The following is a 16,013-nucleotide window of genomic DNA, read 5'->3' as shown; positions in this document are numbered from 1 at the left end:
TTCTCACCCTGAATCATTCCTTCTGGCTGTTGTGCAGGCCCCGGTTTCTCTCACTACATAAAATCAAAAACAATTAGAAGTTGTTGCTAAGTGTGCTGTCTCCTTCCATGTCCTGCTCCAAGTCTGTAACCTGCTCTGCAGCTACCTTGTTAACATCATGTTTGGGCAGTCATCCCTCTGTGTCCTTGGGGCATTGGTTTCAGGACTCCACACACTGGGGCAGGATTTTCATATAGCCTACACACCTTGTAAATAAGCTCCGGGTCACTTATGATTGCCGACACATTGCAAGCACTATGGGAGCTGTTTTCATAGCTAACTGTTCAGGGTAGGCACTATGTGTTTTCCTGGGTATCCTAGCTGTGTGCATGCGCAGCGTGAACCACCCACCCTCCCACCAACAGCCTTTCTACCATGTTTCTCCCACAGGACTGAGTGTGTTATTATTATCTGGGTATTGCAAAATGCTACCTCCTTCTCACATTCCCTCGTATTTTTTATGACATGAATTTCACCTTCAGTTGGAAAGCTCAAACTGTTCTATGCTTTCCAGTCTCTCTTCATCCTTCCCCGTAGGTGTTTCTGTTCTGTGTGGCCATGTCCCAGGCCCCTTTTTCTTTTGACAATAGCCCCCACCCCTGGCTACTCTCACCACTTCTGAGGCTACCGTTCACTTCATAGTATTGCTGGCCATTTTGGTCTCAGTCCAGGTTTCCTGAAGTCCAGTAGGAAGAATAATGGGAATAACCACTGGGGTTCCCACTGCTGCTCCCTAGCTAGAGCATCCACAATGAGGTCCTTCACTTAGGGTCCCATCATCTGCCAGGTCCCTTCAATGCGCTGACGTCTGTCTTTGTTGTAGTGATAATGCCTTAATCCAAGGAACTTTTCCTCTCTGCTGAGTGATGGTGACACTATGGAATTTTTTCCTGCACTGTTTCCTTACAATTCTCTCTTCCCTGGACAGGAGAAGAGATCTTTGAAAAAAACATACATAATATGCTACTCACATAGCACCCGTTGCAGCCCATCAGCCTAAATGTGGACTGTGCCTTGCCTTTGTGAGCCCCCCTTTCTCCCACAATATGCTATGCACCTCTCTTCTCTCCTGCAATTCTGGACTTCAAAGTCCTGCTCCACTCCAGGCTTTTCTACAGCTGCTTCCTGTGGCTTGGACACGGTCTTTCAGGGAGGTCACCTCTAACTTCACTACAGCATAACTCCTCATTCTTTCAGTTTAGCAAAATGTTCTTTCCTTCAGGATGCCTTTCCCGGCCCTGTATTTGGCCAGGTCCTGCTTCTGTATGTGGTGAGAGTCCTTTATGTGTATCCCAATTATTTACCTGCATTTCTCATTGGCATGTAAGCTTGGAGTAGTAACTCCATGTGTCCTCTGAACTGAGCGAATGGAATGGGATGTCTGGTGCGCATTGTGTCACTCGTTTTCCCTGGGCTTCCTCCTTCATTAACATAGCACTTGCTTTATTAACATAGCACATGCTTTGCCCTGGCCACTGTGCTAGATGCGGAGACCTATGTGGGCTTCGGGCTGTCAGCGCTCATTGTCAAAGGAGTGGAGAGAAAGCACGAACAATCAACTAAAATCCTTTTAAGCCACATAAGAAAGGCTCTATGGGATGTTTGCAGGGAAGGTGTAGAAGACAGCACAGTGGAGGAGGCCAGCCTGAGAGCTTTGGTATGGAAGCCACAACTGGGGCCTGAGGCAGTCTTAATAGGGAAGACAGGAACTCAGTGTGGCTGGAGTAGAGTAAGACAGGAGGAGGGAGGAGCGGCAAGAGCTGTGCTTTGCAGACAGCCTGCTTTTACAGTTAGGTTGCTTTCTAGTGCCAGAGATTGGCCGTTCTCATAGTGGGCTTAGAGCCCGGGTGCAGTATGAAAGTAGTCTCTTAGGACAACTGTTCATGAGCGAGGAGAAGAATCAGACAACACTCCTAGAAAAAGCATGTATCCTATGAGAGTGTGTGTTAGTTTGAAAAGCTATCATGGGCTCTTTTCTATGTCATCCACCCATAAACATGGAATTAATTATAGTTTGACCATTCTGTAATTGCTACCTGGAACCACTTCCTAAGTAATAGGCATTTTATGGCTGTTGTTATGGTTACAGAGTCTTACTGCTTTTGAGAGAATATCACTGGGGAGTCTTAATCTCTAGACTAAGAACCCAACCTATGACCTATGCACATAACGTTGGCAAGCCATCACCTTGATCAGCTGACATTTGACTGAACTCCTATGAGAAATGAGTCAGTAGTGTAGAGATCACATTGCCTGGAGGATTATATGCTTACGTGCATGAGAAGTACTTGAAATTATAAATATACTTACACATAGAGGCATAAGGTGCTGTTATCGTAATAATGAACTGTCTAGACAAATTCTGCTGGTGGTGTAACATCTGACTATGTGGGATTTGGATATCTTGGCCCAGATGAGGAAATAGCCAATACTAAATATCTCTTTCCTATTCAGTATACACATGTGCACGCACGCACACACACACACACACACACACACACACACACACATGCACACACACGTGACCATGTATGGAGAAGTACATAATAGATGAATACACACACATACACATATATGTAGATACACACATACTAGTTACGTACACACATGTATACACTACCATATTTATAATGTAAGTATGTATAAATTTTAAAAAATATCTATAGATATTTGTACATAATGCACTATGCTTCAGTCCTGTATCTGTTTGGCTGTCATGCTCAACAGCTCCTCAGTGGCTCAGGGGACAAAGAGCTGACTAAGCAGGCATTGTCCTTGTTTTTCTGGAAGCTGACATCTAGGAAGTGATGGATTCTGAGCATGTCATACACAGACGAATAGCCACATCTGCTCTTGGTGAAATTGAAGGTTTGTTGTAAGATAATAAGTAGGTGAATGACTATTGTTAGCAGTCCTTATCCTTTGACACCCTGCAGGGTGTGCGCACTGTCTTGTGCTGAGTCGCATTCCCCTGATGACTGAATGTGATGAACGTATTTTCATGTTACAGGTTGGTGAATTTGTATCATCTTTGAAAGCCATCTGTGCAGGTGATTGACTCATGTTTAGGTCAGAATACTTGAGGGGTGCTGTTGTTGGTTTGTTTTCTGATCTGTAGTGACGTGGGAGTGATTTCTTTCTAATCTGTTGCTTTCATTGGTTAATTAATAAAGAAACTGCTAGGCCCATTTGATAGGCCAACCCTTAGGTGGGTGGAGTAAACAGAACAGAATGCTGGAAGAAAGAAGCTGAGTCAGAGAGTTGCCATGATTCTCCCACTCCAGACAGCCGCAGGTTAAGATCTTCCCTTGTAAGCCACCTCGTGGGCTACACAAATTATTAGAAATGGGTTAGATCAATATGTAAGAGCTAGCCAATAAGAGGCTGGACCTAAAGGGCCAGACAGTGTTTAAAAGAATACAGTTTCCGTGTAATTATTTCGGGGCATAAGCTAGCCATGTGGGCGGCCGGGTTCCGGGGACGCAGCCCCACCACTCCAATTACCACACTGTAGAAATCCCAATATTGAGCTATTAACCCTTTATCAAATACATGGCTTCCAAATATTTCCTCTCATTCTGTGTGTTGCCTTCACTTTCTTCATTGCTTCCTTTGCTGGATAGAAACTTTTTATTTTGATGTAGTCCCACCTTTTATTTATTTATTTTTTGTTGTTGTTGTTGCTTGTGGTTTTGGTTTCAAATCTCTAAACTCATTATCAAGAGTATCGGGGACCTGTTCTTGTACGTCTATTTCTCAGAGTTCATGTAGAAAGCTTTAATCTATTCTGCATTGAAATTAGTGTTAAGTGAGAAAACCTGCTTTGGTTTTTTTTTTGTTTGCTTGCTTGCTTTATTCTGTAGATGGGTGTTGTCTAAGCCCAGATTATCCTTGAACTCAGTGTGTTTATAAGGATGACCTTGAGCTGACCTTTCTGCCATGGCCTCCCATCTATCGAGATCACAGATACAGTGGTATATTATTTGTGTTTTAATAAATAAAGTTTGCCTGAAGGTCAGTGCAAAGCAGCCACACTAGTCAGCCATAAAAACAGGCAATGGTGGCACACTCCTTTAATCTCAGCAGCCACACTAGTTTGCCATAGATGCCGAGCGGTGGTGGTGCACACGTTTAATCCCAGCACTAGAGAGGAATATAAGACAGGAGGAGACAGCTCTCACACACAGTTTCATTCTGAGGATTCCTGGAGGCAGGATCGCCATTTTGGTTTGAGGTAGAGGTAAGAGCCAGTGGCTGGCTGCTTTGCTTTTCTGATCTTCATATTGAACCCCAATTTCTGTTTCTGGGTTTTTATTATTTGTGCTACACAGACATGCAATGACATCTGCCTTTTTATAAAATGTAGTAATTCATTGTCCCTACACCATTTGTTGAAATCACTAATCTCTCCAAGTGTATGTTTGTTTCTGTATTAAAAACTCATTGGAAATTTCAGCTCTGGCCTTAATTCTGTTTCATCCTGTTAATTACTACAGTTTTGATAATAATTTGAGTCAGACATAATGCTTCCAGATTCTCTCCCTTTCTGCTTAAAATTGTTTTAGCTATTCTAGGTCACTTATGGTTTCTATACATTTTAAGTTTTCTTTTCCTTTTCCTGGAAAGTGCAACTGGGTGTTGATACATATTGCATTTAATTTATAAATTACTTTGAGCTGTTTAGGCATTTAGGAAATATGAATTATTCCAACCCGTGAGTATGGGACATATTTACATGTCTTTAAATTTTACTTTTGCTGGTACTTCATGGTTCTTGGCATACAGATCTTTCACTTCCTTAGCTATTTCACCAGAGAAAATAACATTGTCTGATGGATTCCTTGCATTCCACAAGAGCCAAGATACAAAAATAACTGTATTTTCTTGATAAATGAAATTATCACATACACACACACACACACATACGCAGAAGAAAATACTATTCAGCCTTAGAAAAAGAAAATCATGCCACTTAAAACAGCAAGTATGAATGAATCTGAAATGTATTATGTTCAGTGAAATGAAGTAAACTCAGAAAATAAATATATGTGACCTCATGGGTATGACCTCACAGATATGACCTCATGGGTATGACCTCATGAATATGATCTTATGGATATGAAGAACCCTTAAAACATCAAACACATGGGCAGTGGGTAAAGAAAACACAGAACTATTGACCACAGTGTAAAATCTATTTTATGAATGAATACATTCTGAAGACCTCGTAAACAACATGGGCAACTATAGTTGGTGCTTCTGCATCCCATGGACGGTTCTCTTAATATCTGTGAGAGAGGAGATCTCAAGGCATCTTGCAAACCACTAGCGAAGAACAATTCATCAGCGGTGGTAATCATGGCACAGCTTACATGCCAAGCTACTGTGGTGCACACAATATGTAATTTGTGTTTGTCAACCTTCCCTCAGTCTCAGGTTGAGGCAGTAGACTGTGCTCATGGACAGTTATGTAGGCTGGAGAGCCAGCTCAGCATATAGAGGTACATGCCACCAGAGCTGATACAGATTTTGGTGCCTAATTTACATATGTTATTTTTACTTTGTAATATTGGGAAATGAACATAGGGCCTTGTACATGTTAGGTAAGTACCACTGCCCTGTATCCCCAGGCCTCTTTCTAGTTTGAGACGTTTACTCAGGTTAGAGTGAACTAACTCTGTAGCCCAGGTTTTCCATGAACTAATAAGTCTCTTATATCAGCCTCCTTGTAGGCAAACTTTTCTGTATCTTGCCAGCCAGTTCCCAAATAACCACACTGAGACTTATTATTAATTATATATGTTCAGCCAATAGCTCAGGCTTGTTACTAGCTAACTCTTACATTTTAAATTAACCCATGTTACTTATCTGCATTCTACTAGGTGACTTAATACCTTTTCTAAGTATGGCAAGTTCATCTCCTTCCCTCTGGGTCTCCTCACGATTCGAAGACTCTTCCTTCCTCCTCCTCCTTTTGCTCTCATTTTTTTCTACAAGTCCTGCCTAACCTCTACCTGTCCAGTTTTTGACCAATCAGCTTCTTTATTAAACCAATCACGCTGATATATTCACACAGCATAAAGGAATTTTCCACACCTCCCAGTTCTCTGGGTTTATGGGCCTGTGCTACAATGCCCAACACTTGTTTTTATTTCTCTGAGTAAACCAGACTTTATGTTTGGCTTCAGTTGTCCTCAGAACACTTCCTGCATGGCCACAGTTCCTCAGACTTATCAGGAATAGCCAGACCAAATCAGAGAGAATGAGGTCACTCTCTGATATCATACTGTAAGATTTGAATCCCTGCTCCAGAACTGGTAATGCAGTTTAGACTTGTGACAGAAGCTTCTAGTTGGTAAGGTAGGATATTGATAGATGTTATAGGTAAGCACATTCCTATTGTCTGGTTCACTGCCCTTATGGTCTGATCGTCAAGCCTGCCTTCTTCAGAGCATGAGTAGAGAATGGGGCAGGGGTGGGAACTGATTGTAGGACTCGGTGAGCTGATGACAGGGCGGTGTTCTTCGTCAGTGCTCTGAAACTCATCTTCTCATTTGTGTAAGCCGTGTAGACAAAGGCACCATTGTCCTGCCTTTCTCCTCCCTTCTTCCTACAGAATGTGACTTTCCCCAGAGTCCAGCTGTGTAGCAATCTCAGGGCTGCTCAGGGCTTTAGTCATTTCATAGACTTCTCCACTCTACCATAGGAAACCAAGTTTAACAGTCACTCACCAGGTCTGAGAGCTGTTCTGCCCAGAGTCAGGACCCCCAAAGACCACCAAGAGACCAGACCTGATGCAAAAGCAAAGAGTCTTTTTATTATTATTCCAGCACACTGGGGGCAACCATCCTACACACAGGCAAGATGTCTACAACCTCAAAAGGGAGGTTGGGGCTTCTTTTAACCGTTACAGAGGGGAGTGTCTAAGGAAGTTAGGTCATTTCAGATATGATTGGCTTAAGCAGGTGGAAATCATATTAGTATATTTTAATTGGCTCGGGCTAGTGAGGGGTTAGTCAGGACTGCAGTTTTCCATTGGGGGCACCCTGTCCTTGAGCTCTGGCTTGGCCTGGCTGTTGAGGGGGCCAGAGAATGACTGTTCTTTATTCATGGCTTTTCCTAAGAAACTGCGTGTTCTGTCTCAGGAGACTGACATTGAGGCCTGATCTCTGAGAGAAGACTGAGCAGCCTGTCATGACATCTGCTTGGTCCTTGTGTGTACACAGAAATAATTTCTTAGCAGGATAAGCCTCTTGCTGACTGGAGTGACGTACTTTCTGTCCCACATGGCTCAGTGCATTGTCACTCATGTTATTCCATTCCTTGCTTGCCATTCAAAAAGAAAAGGCCAGGGCTTTGAAAATATAGATCTAAAAGGCCGATGTGTCTAAACCCGACTGATAACATAAATCAAAAGATCGGGGCAAAGTGCAACACTTAGCTATGAGCATTCTCTCATTATCATACTATAGATATCCAAAACTTAATATAAATAGTTAGGCAAATTTTTCTAAGTAACTGCTGTCTAGTTCTTACACCTATAAAGAGTTTATTTTACCTTAGATTTTATTGTTCTGAATGAAAGATCATTAGGGCGTATTATGCAAAGTAGCCAGAAAAGCCTGCTTCAGCCCTTAGAGGCAGCTTACTGACTTTGTCTCCTCTGTCCTGACTCTTTCCCTTGAATGAGGGGTAATATGTTTGTCTCTCTCAACAGTTCTTTGAAAATCAGCTGAGATAACAAATTTGAGATAGTTTTATAAATTAAAACATTCTTTACAAGTATTGACCCATTAGTCTCTGTATGTGTAACCTTTGCTTCCTCTATATTTAAAAACAATCAAATCCTTCTAGATTTCACAGCTGAACACACTGATCACACTTCTTATGGGAGAGCTTTCACCTGGAGACCGGCAGAAGATCATGACCATCTGCACCATTGATGTCCACGCCAGGGATGTGGTGGCAAAACTGATTTCTCAGAAGGCAAGTGTGCCGCTAGAAAGTGACTTACTGTTGTTTCCTGAAGGTGACATTTATTGTCAGGGTCGCAGTGAAGTTATTTGGGTGCCATAGATCTGAGTTCCCTGGTGATGCCCAGTGGTTCACTAAGTCACCTAACAGTGCAAACAGAAGGGCCATGGGGAGAGCCTTCACCTTCACAGCCATTCACAGCCGTGTCTTCTGGCTCCTACTCCCACGAACGACACAGTCAACAGCAATAGCACTGCGTGCCATTCCAACTATCTCAAGGGGTAGGGCTGGGAAGCAGGCTCAGTCTTTAAAGACCTGTGTTCAGATCCCCAGTCTCCACATACAACAGCGAATAGTAGCACTTGGCTGTAATCCAGTGCTCCTATGGTAGGGGGAGGCAAAGAGAAGAGAATCCTGGGAAATTCTCATGTCAGCTGTCCTGGACACAGTGGTCATGAGAGTCTCAAATAATGTGGAAAAGAAGGACCACTGGTCAAGATTGTCCTCTGGCTTTTACACCTGGGCTGTGACATGAATGTGCCTACACACATGCACACACACATACATACACTACACATGCATTATACATACATACACACAGATGCTCACATAAACACTCATGCATATACATACACACATACATACACTAAACACACACATATACTGTACACATATGCACTTACATACACACATACTACACACAAACACTAAACACATGTACACACACAAATGTATATGCACACAAACACATATACCCACACAAAAGCTCACATGTATACTCACACATATACTACATAAATATACACTAAACACACACACACATTTGTTTTAAAAACTTATCTCTGTATAGTATTGATCCATTTCACCCTGAAGAACTCAGTGTTGGTCACGATTCTAGATTGCTTTGGCCATTCCCTGTTGTTCATGGCTAAACAATGTTTTTTCCTTGTTAAGAGGCTATTTTTTGATCTTTTGACTAATTTGATGATTTTTGCCACCTATCTCTTTTAAAAATCTCTGTGCCTCTCAGATGCTGTCAGTATTTGATATGAAAGGAATTTTCTCCATTCTTTATTCCCCCCAGTTGTACTTTTACTTTTTAATGTTAGAAACTGGCTCGTCTGATTCAGACAGCTTTACTGGTAGGACCGACCCTTTATCCAATACTTCCACAGCCTTCCTGTCATTAAAACAAAAAAATAAAAATAAAACTCACATAAACACACAAATGAAAATCAAAATGAACAAGAAAGACTGATAACACACACAAAAAAAAGTCCATAGAAAAACCATGGAGTTGGTTTTGTGTTGGCAAAGAACATAAAGTAGGGAGCTTGGGGGAGCTGTTGGAAGGACTTGGGGGACAATGTCTTAGTTTTCTGCTGCTATGAAGAGACACCATGACCGAGACAACTCAAGAGAAAGCAGTTAGTTAGGGGCTTGCTCACAGCTTCAGAGGCGGAAGCAGAGCTTAAGCAGGCAGGCGTGAGATGCGATCCTGAGCACAGGCTGAAGGGAGACAGAGAGATTGAGACTGGCCGGCCAGGCATGGGCTGCAAAAAGCTCAGAGCTCGAAGCCCACCCCAGTGTCACATCCCCCCACCCTGACGAAGCTGTGCCTCCAAACCCTCCCTCAAGTGGTCCCACCGATTAGGACCCAAAAGTTCTATCACATGCCATCCCGGGTCTGGCAGTTGCGTTCAAACTACCCCAGAGGGAAAAGAACATGATCAAAATACACTGTGTGAAAACAATTTTTTAAGTAAAAAGAGAGAAACAAACACTAAACCTAAGAAACAGAAAAGAGGTATCTTAACCACCACAAAGCGAATTTTTAAAAAAAAAAAGATAAAGAAAAATTCCTAGATAAATTGAGGCAAAATATAAAATTGTAAAGCATGCAATTAAACCTGTTTATCTTATTTTTTAAAAAATTCCCATCCTAGTTTGTATGCTTGTATCAAAAAACATAGTATGTTATTTTCCTACTATTTCTCTATTGAAATCAGGAGTGTTTTAATTCTCTCCATGAAATACAAGAAAGTGCCTTTTCAGGACTGAAGACATGGCTCAGTTAGTGTGCAAGTGAGAGGATCCTAGTTCAGACCCAAGACCTGCAAGATCGCAGCTGCACTTGTAATCCCAGCACCAGGAAGGTGAAGACTGGAGCGTCCTGGGTGCTGTCTAGACAAAGCATTGAGAACTGGCTTCGCCCGAAGTTCTATCTCAAATACAAAGTAGAGAGCTGTTGAGGAAAACACCTGATGTTGACCTCTGGCCACACAGGCCCACACATGCGCATACACACATGAACATGCACACACACAAACACGTAAGTCCTTGGTCTAGTTGGTGAGTAGTAAGTAGGAATAGCTTTATTGATCTCAGATCAGTCCTCACAAAGTACCGCTTACTGTGTGTTCTCGCAAAGTACCGCTTACTGTGTGTTCTCGTTTTGGTAAGGAGCTGTTGAACTCACTCTTCTAACATGACCTTGCCCTTTCGCATATATCCATATGTTTTATTTGCAGTAGCATAAATTATTATAAGAATATATTTACTTTAGAAAGCAACTATTCTTGTCACTAAACCATCAAAGCATATAGTATATTCCTTGTTTTCATCTAAAGGACACTGGTCTTCTTCATTCTCTACAATATATGTCTATGCAGTGTTGATTCCTGCCTAGTCTTTGGAAAGCTAAGAGGCAAGAATTTTGGTGACTTGAAGCGACTTCCAGGGAATCTTCAAGTCCCCCACACCTTACAAGAGACAGATTTTTTTTTCAAACTAGAAAGCAAATAGATACAATTGGGTAAGATGGAAAAAGAGTAGCCTATAAAATCATCATGTAATCTGATTTTTAAAAAAAGAAGTAACAAGTTTTGAACTATGAACATTGGCAAAACCATAGTTTGTGTCTCAATGTGCAGAAATTATGGATTATGTGTAATTTTAATACAGAAAATAAATTTTTCATTGGATTTCAGTTATATGTGCATAGAGATACAAAACTTACTAGCCCCTGGGTGGCTCATAAAAGGAAAAACATTGCTTGAGCACACTGGTACTGTGAAGATTTTCATTGCACACATATCCCCAGTTAGTAATGTGGCTGGGAGCTGCAGCAGCATGCAAGAGAGTGTCTCCTGGAGGATTTAGGGATGTGAGGCATCAGAAGGGGTGAGATTAATCAGTTTGCTGCCTCAGAACCACTGGGGTCCGGCATGTTAAGACTGTGCAATGGTTATAGGTTGCCAGCCCCCATGCTTTTGCCTGGCTGTCTCAACTCCGGCACCAGTGGGAGGAGGCTCAGAAGCACTGCTCCGTTGATATTTGTGACGCACACTTCCGGTACTTCTACGAATACTTGGGAAACAGTCCTCGACTGGTGATCACTCCCCTCACTGACAGGTAACAAATCCAACTTCCCACGGATGGGAAACCAAACCCCACTGTCCTTTTGTGTGGAGAGCTGTGTGTGAGAACGGGAAGGGGGTTGAGAGGAACTGATGAGCAAATTGGGAAGCTATCGATAAAAACAGCATGGAAATAGACACCGAGTGTTCATCCCAGAGGCAAAATAAGAAAATTGAGTTAGAGAAACAGAATTGCCGAAGCCAAACAGTACCAAGTGGAAAAAGCATTCATGGATTAGTGTGGTTTGGAAGCCTGGTTGCTCCTGAGACCATTCTGCTCACTTCTCTCTGCCATCAGCCTTTGTGGAAGGACTGGCGTGGTGAGGATAGCTCAAATCACTTTATTTTTCTTCATACAAGCAGAGGGAGGGCCTTCAGGCTGCTTAGCTGAGTTGCCAGGTATTTATGAAGTGCTGGGCTTTGTGCTGTCCACGAGGTATCTGCCGTGGCACTCATCGGGTTCAGGGGATGTGCTGTCCACGCAGTATCTGCTGTCCACTTGTTGGGTTCGGGTGGAATGCTCTGTGCTGTCCACGCAGTATCTGCTGTCCGCTTGTTGGGTTCGGGTGGAATGCTCTGTGCTGTCCACGCGGTATCTGCCATGGCACTCGTCGGGTTCCGGGGGAATGCTCTGTGCTGTCCACGCGGTATCTGCCGTGGCACTCGTCGGGTTCAGGGGAAAGGTGATGTGTGAGGAGAAATGACAGCATTTATTTTAGGCTGCAGTCGGAGCAGCAGACTGACAGCGGAAAGAGTCTGCAGGGAATAGTCTCCTGCTGGTTAAGCTTCCCCATCTGAAACGCTTAGGTTCAGAAATATTTCCGATTCCGGATATTTTTTAATTTTGAAATATTTGTGTAGACTCTCCAATCTGAAAATTCAGTCTCTCAAATTCTTCAAAGACAGGTTTCAGAGTATTTTAGACTTGGGATCAATATCTATGTAGACTGTGTTAGAGCCGAGACCCAATTGTGGACACAGAATCAGCTGCATACAGATTTTAGGGTAGAAAGTCAGAGACAAAGCTTACAGAAGTCCCGAAGTAGGCAGAAGCCTGTCTGTGTTCAAGGCCAGAAGACAGCACAGTGGTCCAAGAAAACCAGAGGACCCACAGACTACTGCCAAAAATGCAATTGCTATCTGCTAACACTCCAAAGATAAAAGGAATGGTGTAGAGGTAAAGATGTTGTATGGATGGGAATTCTTTCATTAGGGTTCCGATTCCCATTAAGTTATGTGGTATGAAAAAACACTTAATTGTTGGCCTTTACGAGGGACAGTCCTACTTCAGCGCTCCTACTACTTTCTACCACCAAAGTAGAGACAAATTAGAAGATGGCTATGTGGCGGCATTGCCCTGGAGAGGCTGGTGGGATTCTCTCTATAGCTTTGGGGTTGTTCATGTACAGACTAGCGTTATGAATTCATCATTTACACACACACACACACACACACACACACACACACACACACACACGGCTTCTGGGACTGTCTAAATCATTCTCCTTAGCTTCTCACTACCTAAACCTGTCCAGTGCCTTCCCTCATTCATTGATGTACAGTACTCATCATAAAGTAGTCACAGCTAATGTATGCAAGCCGCTAGAAAGAGAGAAGAGAGGTGAAGGTACGGGAGAAAAGAGGGCAAATTGTAAATTACTCTGATATGTAAAAGCTGGTTGCTTAGTAAGTTTTGAATTAAAACTCTCTATGTAGTTCATTTGGAAGTCTGTTCTTGCAGTAGTGCAGGTAATGCTGGGGGGAGGGGCTAGTTGTGTTTAATTCCCTTTTATCCTTTGTCTGACGATATCCTCTAAATGCACCCATTTGGTCTCATTTGACATTTGATGTGAACATCCCTTTGGGAACTAGGTGGGGCGTGTTGTGTCCTCCCACACACCCTCAGAGTCAGAGCCAGCTTGACCAGCTTGCCACTGACAAACTGGCGCTGCCATGGCTGTGGTGGTGAGCATGCTGGCTAAGTTGTCCTTAGGAGAAGCCCAAAACTTTTGGGTGTTCACATGAGGTGGGTAACAAGCTGAACACGGCTTCCATGGTTGCTTCACTCAGTGGAAAGAAAGCCCAGAGCAAATGACCTCCAGCAGGTGTCCTCGAAACGCCATTTCTGGACCTATCACATTGGTTGGAGCTTGGACATTTGACTCCTCCTATTGGCAGACAGAGGAAGTACAGATATAGGTGGCCATGTTTGACCCAAACCTGAAATTACAGACACAAGTGCATAAAGAGGGCTCGGCCCTTGTGTAAGAGCCTTTCTGCTCCTTCGGTGTGAGATGCTCTTCAACCTACATCTGATGGAAGGGCAGTGGACTGTTTTCTGCTTGTTTCTATTGGCATGGTGCTTTGAACTCTTGGGGACTTTTCCCTTTGACTGTCTTCATGAAGCCCTGCAGCAACGCACACTTTGTGGATAAGAGGCATTAGGATGCTGAGGTCAGAGGACTTAAGATCGATATCTGATAACCCACAAACTAGATTTTAATCCCTCATCTCCCAGCATGCATCTTTCTATCACCATCACTGTCTGCACTAACACAAAAACAACATGGAGACCCAAGTGAAGGTCATCAGCAATCTGAGGCCCTTGTCATATGTTAGGACTTTTGCAAATACTAAGTTCTGTTCTTTGGGTGAGACTTTAGTCTCAGTACCTCTGGGCCCTCCCTACCCAAATAAGCATCATGACCTAAATGCATGCACAGCACACTCCAGATGGAATTCTAAAATGTATTGACTATGGTGCTCCATCGGTATAGTGCTGTGTCATCACACCCACCTTCTGCATTGCAAGAGGCACACATATTTGCATACTTGTTTATCTCAGCTCTTAGTGTATTTGTTACACTGCAATTTAATGTGATCCTATTTAACTCATCATCATCATTATCCCAGACCTCCCTACCCCTACGATAATCAGTTTGAAGCATTGTCTGCCATATTAATAGAATCTTCTCCTAGAAGTATCAGAGATTCAATTACATCCAAGAGAAAGGTGTTTGCATTCGAATGCACAGCTCTTGGGACTGGAGAGTGAACAAATAAAATAGCGCATTTCAGTTGTTTGAAGCGAGCAGCCTAGAATGCTGCCACATGGTTGCCGTGAACAAACCAGAAGTTCACTGGTGGGTTTTGCTTCCATTGTGTTCTAGGCCTTGACTTCTTAAGTACTTTTTAAAGAAAGATTTATTTATTATGTACACAGTGTTCTGCCTGCATGTATGCCTGCACACCAGATTATAGTATAGATAGTTGTGAGCCAACCATGTGATTCCTGGGAATTGAACTCATGACCTTTGGAAGAACAGTGATCTTAACCTCTGAGGCATCTCTCCAGCCCCTAACTACTTTTTAAGAGAAAAACATTTCCTCCCAATGTGTCCTGAGAGCAGAGGCTCAAGCTCTGTATTTGTGTTTGGTTGTGCAAAGGTGTTACATCACTTTAACGCAGTCCCTCCATCTGACCATGAGCGGAGCGCCGGCCGGCCCAGCTGGAACAGGCAAAACGGAAACCACCAAAGACCTTGGCCGTGCCCTGGGCATGATGGTTTATGTATTCAACTGTTCAGAGCAAATGGACTACAGGGTGAGTTATTAAAACATAAAATGTGTTCTAACAGCATCAATCCTAATTGGAAAGAGCCATATACCTTTTCTGAAATGGTTGGAGCTGCGAGGTCTTCTCATTTCTGAAATTTTCAGGTTTTGCTATATATAGTACCCTCATGGTAGTATAGATCTGTAGTCCAAATCTAAATATGTGATTTATTTGTATTATGAGGACACCTACTACAGACTTAAAATGATTTTACTTGATCGTTTCAATAATCCTGTGCATGAAGCGAAATTCATGGCATGGAAATGTATCCACATGTGACGTCATGGTGGTACCCAGATGCCCTGGATTCTGGGAAATGTTTCCACATGTGATATCATGGTGGTACCCAGAGCTCTGGAGTCTGGGAAATGTTTCCACATGTGATGTCATGGTGGTACCCAGATGCCCTGGATTCTAGGAAATGTTTCCACATGTGATGTCATGGTGGCACCCAGATGCCCTGGATTCTGGAAAATGTTTCCGCATGTGATGTCATGGTGGTACCCAGATGCCCTGGATTCTGGGAAATGTTTCCGCATGTGATGTCATGGTGGTACCCAGATGCCCTGGATTCTGGGAAATGTTTCCGCATGTGATGTCATGGTGGCACCCAGATGCCCTGGATTCTGGAGTACTTTGGATTCCAGATCACGGCTGACTCACCTGTAAGTGCTCCAAACCCTCTGTTTCACTCTGAGCATGCCACTTCCTTGTAGTCCATAGGAAACATCTATAAAGGTCTGGTGCAGACGGGAGCCTGGGGCTGCTTCGATGAGTTCAACCGCATTGCGGTGGAGGTCCTGTCCGTGGTCGCAGTGCAGGTGAAGATGGTCCAGGATGCCATCAGAGATGGGAAAAGGAGGTAAGCCCATGGCTTTCCTTTTTATCTGTGTTCTATTTATTTTTCCCACACACAATCAGAAGATAAGGTTAATCTTCTCAGTATTGCATTGTTTTTCTCTACC

The 16,013-nt window shown here is 43.1% G+C and overlaps 1 protein-coding gene across 1 annotated transcript in view; it reads left to right on the top strand.

Moving 5' to 3' along the window:
• Dnah11 (dynein axonemal heavy chain 11) overlaps positions 1-16,013 on the top strand; it is a 326,474-nt gene that overhangs the window by 101,177 nt on the left and 209,284 nt on the right. The window contains exons 31-34 of the mRNA XM_041639057.1: positions 7,894-8,025; positions 11,267-11,427; positions 14,880-15,036; positions 15,765-15,910. Coding sequence (XP_041494991.1) covers positions 7,894-8,025; positions 11,267-11,427; positions 14,880-15,036; positions 15,765-15,910 — 596 coding nt within the window. The remainder of the gene's footprint in view (positions 1-7,893; positions 8,026-11,266; positions 11,428-14,879; positions 15,037-15,764; positions 15,911-16,013) is intronic.

This window comes from Microtus oregoni, unplaced genomic scaffold, assembly GCF_018167655.1.
Source record: "Microtus oregoni isolate MIOR12 unplaced genomic scaffold, Mior012 000056F_ref0000123, whole genome shotgun sequence".
In the NCBI taxonomy this organism is placed as follows: domain Eukaryota; kingdom Metazoa; phylum Chordata; class Mammalia; order Rodentia; family Cricetidae; genus Microtus; species Microtus oregoni.
This window is presented reverse-complemented; position numbering and strand designations above follow the sequence as displayed.